The sequence below is a fragment of the Magallana gigas genome, chromosome 6 (genome assembly GCF_963853765.1).
Source record: "Magallana gigas chromosome 6, xbMagGiga1.1, whole genome shotgun sequence".
NCBI classification, from domain to species: Eukaryota; Metazoa; Mollusca; class Bivalvia; order Ostreida; family Ostreidae; genus Magallana; species Magallana gigas.
Genome location: NC_088858.1, coordinates 43170153 through 43176318, shown reverse-complemented (window position 1 = coordinate 43176318; position 6166 = coordinate 43170153). Strand labels below are relative to the sequence as shown.

The following is a 6166-nucleotide window of genomic DNA, read 5'->3' as shown; positions in this document are numbered from 1 at the left end:
TGTCGACTTGCTTTTTCTCTCTCACTCTCATACTCGAAACATTGAAATATAATCTTAGTGGAATATAGCGTGTTTTTTTAGAGTCTAAATCGGTTAAAATCTTTGGTTAAAAATAGATAGAGTGACGATTGTTGTACAAGAAATCTTAACCTTAATTATCATTAGCATTTAAAACATTAATTGCTCGAGAGAATTGCACTTCAATAACGCTGTTAGTCGATCGTGTTAAAATAAGTGTTCAACGTTAATGTTTTTCGTACAAGAATCCTTCTGAATTTCTTTCTCATTCTACATTAAGTCCTATATCTTTTGTCTTCGATTGTCGCCAGCTTTCATGGAGGACTAAATCAGGACAATTAGAAGCAAGTTTGATCTGATCGTAGACAAAATTATTTAAATAAGAAATTAGAAAACTTAATTGATTTTCGGCGTTTCGTGAGATATCAATTTGGCCGCTCTCCCCGTGGGATTCGTGTATTTTCACTCCAACTGCTTACAATGAAAGTCTATCGTAAGAGTCCACACTTCTTGTCCGAATGAGGATTATGGATTTCACCAGTAGAAGAAAACTTTAAGAGTAATTTAGTTTGCAAATGATTTGAGTTCGCTTCTCCTCGGCCCCTGTACTTTGTTAATCATTATAAACAACTACATTTCTTTTTCTTCGCGCAGTTCTTTAAACCATGCAGCACAGGGAAAACATTTTGGTGGATTTTCGTCGACAATTTGATTACATTGACTTGACTTGTATTGCGACCAGTTGCTTTCAAAATGTTTACGATAACGCATACACATAAACAACCACACACACACACACACACACACACACACACACACACACACACACACACAGAGTGATCCCGCAGACTGGTTTATGTTACATATTAAATGAAAAATATAAATTAAATAATTTGACAATACTTTAACGTAACAAGTAACGATTCCATTGACTGGACTATTTTCTCTTAGCGCACTGACTATGGATTAGTTTCACGTTTTATGTTATTTCCGTAATCATGGTATTGCTCTCTTTATTTTGAGATGGAAATCATAAACATTTCTCCCATAGGTTCGAGAAAGTAAGAAAGTTTGGAGTTTTAGTGTACTGCATTTGAATATGGACTTAAAAAATATGGAATCATTTAGTTATATGTAAGCAACTTTAGATAGTATATGTAATTCCTTTTTTTGTTCAAAACCAGAGATTATTTCTGAAACCGACATACATGCATGCATTTGAAAAATATTCTATGGATTCAGTATGTAGCTATTTATTATTTAAAGTGCTTGTCGTAAGAAAAATAGCTATGTATGAAAAACAGGGAAAACATTGTCCAATTCATGGGTTACCATACATGCATCTCTGTATTTAACGTTTACCTTAATTGACGATACCATTTGAACTTTTCATATTTGATTAAGTGGAAGATCAAGTATTGGATCAAATTGACGCCAGTAAAGGAAGGCACATTATGGAACCCCTTCAACACTGCACATACTTACTTCGATTGAGTCATTCTGATGATAAATTATTGAAGAATGAACTAAAATCTTTAGTGTAAATCATGATTGTCATAAATTCAAATATATAGTACATTAAATTATGAAGTTAATGGAAACGCTAATGCATTTCTTTCTTTTTGAGATATTTATTCATAAAAAATTTCCCGAGTAAAAATGGCATGTAGCTTATCTTAAAAATAAATTAGATTAACCTAATTTGTACACTTTTACAATTTTCTCAGACTCTGAAAGTTTTATTTTTTTTACCAAAGTATAGAGAATCCTTAATTTCACAATATTGTATGAATGACAAACCATGTCCTTGTGTTGGTCAACATTTATTAAAAAAAAAACATTCACTCCACATTACAACCTCACTAGAGCCTCACAGATATTGATGAATTTATACTGTCTCACAGAAATGTCTTTACTTATCAAATAATTTATTCAATACTAATTTAACATTACACAAAATTATTTTTATATTATCTACACAAAATAAGAAGATAGATAACTCTCACTTTCATTTTGAGCATTTTTCAATTAATAGGAAATTACAACAAAAAATACCTCTAGACAATGCTTTTTTTCCAAAATATTTTTATTATAAAAAACGAAAAAAAAAATAATTATAATTTGTAAAAAAACTAAATTCACAAATTGTTTTTAGTTCTTTTTCGGCTTAGGTGTGTCGTATCTGCTTTTGCTCCTGTAGAACAGCAGGAATGGAATGGTGAGAGATGGCAGGGTCATGATAGCGAATACCAGCCAGTCCAGCTGAAATAAAAGTGGGTATTAAAAATTCTGTCTCCATCATTTACTGTAAATTCCGTATTAATGAGTACTTAATTCCATGATTCAGCCGATATCGATCAAATCGCCAGAACATGAAATCGTAAACGCCAAATTTTTATCATAGTTTAATGTAAAATAAAAGTGAGATTTTAGAATTTGTGATATGCACTCCTCGTGATTTTATTCAGATATTAATTCCTCGCCCTTAAATAGGAATCTGTAGTACACATGTTGTACATGTAAGTATTTACTAAACCCTTAGTCCATATCCTATTTGTTATTACATATTTAATGCCAAGGAAAAAAGGGGTGACAAATTCCATTAAAAAAAACCCCAGTCTTTAATACCTTTGATAAGATTATGAAGCTTTAAGCTTTTTTGAAGATATTTTCAAAATATTTCATTTCAGCTATATTTAGTTTGCTTTGTATGTTATTAAGGAAAAATAATTTTGGTTACCCTTAAAATTAATAAAGATAAATTCCTACAATATTAACAAAACCAGATGAATAAATTTTTAAACAGTTATAATCATGTGCAAAGAAATGTTTAATATGTATATCTCATGTATACATATGTAAATACATATGTAACATTAAGTAAGGTAAATGACATATATAGACAAGGAGAAATAACTCTTCCATATTCATAAAAATTCATTCAGTGCAAAATAATAGCAATTAAATTTCTTTATGATTATCTAAAATTGATTTTTTAAAAAATAAACTGCCAAAATTATCTATAATACAGTTTTTATGGATTGGATACCTTAGATGTAACATTGTATTTATTATCACAGCAAAAGATGCATTACTGTGTGTACTTACAACATGAGGAGAGAATTTTCTGTCAAAGTCTTTGCTGCCAACAATTCCTCCCTCACCTGGGGCACTGGTAAATCCAACCTGAACAAATATATTTCAAATATTTAATGGTATCTTAATTGGTGGACTGTTTAAGAAAGCAGGCAAAATAAATTACTCTAAAATACCCAAGTATGCATACAAAAGCTATTGTTCAATCTAGTTAAAATAAGAATTGTAAAGCTGCTTCTCTCTAGATGTAAAATAATTTACAAAATGTAACAACATCCTGTACAAGGTCCTCTCATAGCAACCTTTCAATCAGCTTATTATTCACTACAGCTGAAATATTTGATGGTATTTCGGACAGTTGTTTCTTTTTAAAATATTAATCTACATGCCTTAAGTTAGAGGCATAGTAAACAGACTCATGGTTAAATATATGTTATCCAGCCAAGTTTCAATGGTAGTTTTTGTTGAATGAATTATTGAATATGAATTCATAAAACATTGGTGACTAAAATGGACTGATATACAATTTTAGCAGAAAAAATGGTCTAGACAGCACAAGAGTTGCAAGAAAGAAGTTTAAGAATTATTTTAAGACTTACATATAGAAGCTTGAGTTTGATTGGCTAGAAGTTTGCTTATTCATATTTAAATGTCATAACGAGATGACCATGTACATAATGTTGTCATCTTGTCAGGTATATATTAGAAAAGTGGATTTACGAGTGATTTTAAATTAGACTTAATTTTGAACATTATAGCATACATTTTGACACTTGTAAAACTACATTAGAACAAGATCCAATTATAATGTACATACCACAGCTGAGGCAGCATTTTCGGAGGGTTTGTAGGAAACTTCAGCAGCTGTAAAGTTAAAGTATCCAAACTGCAATGGACGGAGAACCACCACGTGGGACACATTGGTGCCACTGATACTTCATTAAGGTATATAATCCAAGACTTTACATTACTCTGAACTCTGGTAATTCTTTTTCATCTTAATTTTCATTTGAAAACCAAATTTTCTCAATACAGGATGGAAGCTTTAGCAGTTACTCACTTACAAAATGCAAGATAAAGTTCATACTTTAACTTCAAAATCTTAATAACCATGGTCGTATCAAAATGAATTTGGAAGTTCTAATAACTGTTATTTATGCAATCTACTCTCAAAATATTAAATCCTCCAATATCTCGATGATTTTTTTTTTTGGTCATGTCAAGTTACTAAAATAGTAAGGTTTGATTGAATACAATTCAGAGCTGGCAACCTAATTTGTGGGGTATTTGATTTAAAATGCAGATGCCCACACGAATATTGTAGAATTTTTATAAAGTTATTTTCATATCCACGATTCATAAAATGATTTTCAAATTGCCTCTCATTTTTATCCAATTTATTACCCTAGTCGCAGACAGATACTTGACCAATGCAGTGAAAGTACAAAATAATATTGATAATAAAATGTGATTTTTCTTTGGAAAAATTGTTTCAAAGGATACGGTGCTATTCTCTCCCATTTAACATTCAAGTTTCCTTTCACAACTTCAAAATCTTGCTCAGGGAAACTTTCCTCTTTCAAATTGACATCAAGAGCAGCACTACAAGAGAAAAAATCAAATAAAATCTTACTTACAATGGCCTTGGGTTAATCTGTTTACACTTTACAGGAAGTTCTGTGGAAATAGGTGTACATCTTATTAAGTTAATTCTATATTATTCAGATTCAAAACTCCCCTAGGCTGCATATAACATGTAACAACAATTCATCTCTTAAAAAATGAAAGTTTTATCCATTACTATATATTTCAATATAATAGCATAAAATTACATTGCAAGTTTTAATATATATTGTAATTAAAAGAATTATAAAAATAATTTAGTTTAATTCATTTCATGAACATGTAAGTACAAATCAGAAAAAAAGACTGGGTTGTTCAATATTGAGGTCAAACTCATATTAATAAATTATAAAATTACCTGCCACCAATATTGAAAATAGTATATTGAACAGTTAAATCCCTGCCTTCCACTAAATACTGGTTAAGTACATTTTTTGATGCTAGTAGTCTGGCAACGTTCTCCTCCTCAGACAAACTGTAACCAGCAAAGCTGATCAGAACTGCTAAAACCCACAGTTTCATCTGAAATGACCAAAATAGGTATCTATCTGTCTAAAGTAATCTATTGCTATCATCAGACGATTATTTATAATCATGAACTAGGATATTGAACCAAATGATATGGATTGTTCGAATAATAATTCTAATCCAATATATTTTATCATATATGTTAAGGATATACCTTTTAACAGGTAAAACAATATGAATAATGAAACAGCTGTTTTATACAGCATCGGAATAGCAATAACATCAAATAAACTGTTCACCCTAAATAAATAAAACTTCTGCAATAAAATATCGCTCGAGCCAAACAAAAAAGAGGAAAATCAATATTGAGATTAACGGATTGGTTTAACAATCTAATAATTTTTCGTGGTTTTAGACGCCACGTAAGCCAATTTGTATAATATTTACATATATCTGCATTTTGTGAGTTCTGTACAATTATTCGATTTACCACCGTTTAGTATGTCAGAAATAGCACAAACAAGTGTTTATTTAAAATCTAACTTGTACTGAAAATTAAAATTCACACAGAAGTAAATAAATGTACCTACCTTTCTTCGTGCTGCCAACAAGCCGGTGTTCAAAAGGGGGAAGTAATCAACGTGGCGAACCAAAAGAATTTTTGAGAACCCCGATCCCGACCCATATAGCGGATCGTCACCCTCCGTCAATGCCATAATTACATGTAAGTTACAGTTACATATAGGCAAATGAGGCAAATGCATCATACCAAATTTGATCCCCCCTCCCCCCCCAAAAAAAACCGCATATAACTACAAAATAAACATTTATAAGAAAATCTATATCTATAACTAATTATATTTGTATATTGCATGTATGATTTGCACAATCTGTGGTTTTTGTCAATAATTTAATTGAATTGAATTGAATTGAAAAATCTCTTTTTCACAGTTACCAATGT

The 6166-nt window shown here is 30.6% G+C and overlaps 1 protein-coding gene across 1 annotated transcript; it reads right to left on the bottom strand.

Annotated features, from left to right (window-relative positions):
- Nucleotides 1-1825: 1825 nt before the first annotated feature.
- On the bottom strand, nucleotides 1826-5936 carry LOC105327252 (translocon-associated protein subunit beta). The gene is made up of 6 exons (XM_011427601.4): nucleotides 5796-5936; nucleotides 5096-5259; nucleotides 4618-4716; nucleotides 3932-4043; nucleotides 3127-3204; nucleotides 1826-2280 (listed from the first exon to the last, which is right to left on the bottom strand). The coding sequence occupies exons 1-6, from the start codon at nucleotides 5919-5921 to the stop codon at nucleotides 2170-2172; spliced, it is 690 nt and encodes a 229-aa protein (XP_011425903.2). The 5' UTR covers nucleotides 5922-5936; the 3' UTR covers nucleotides 1826-2169.
- Nucleotides 5937-6166: the final 230 nt, after the last annotated feature.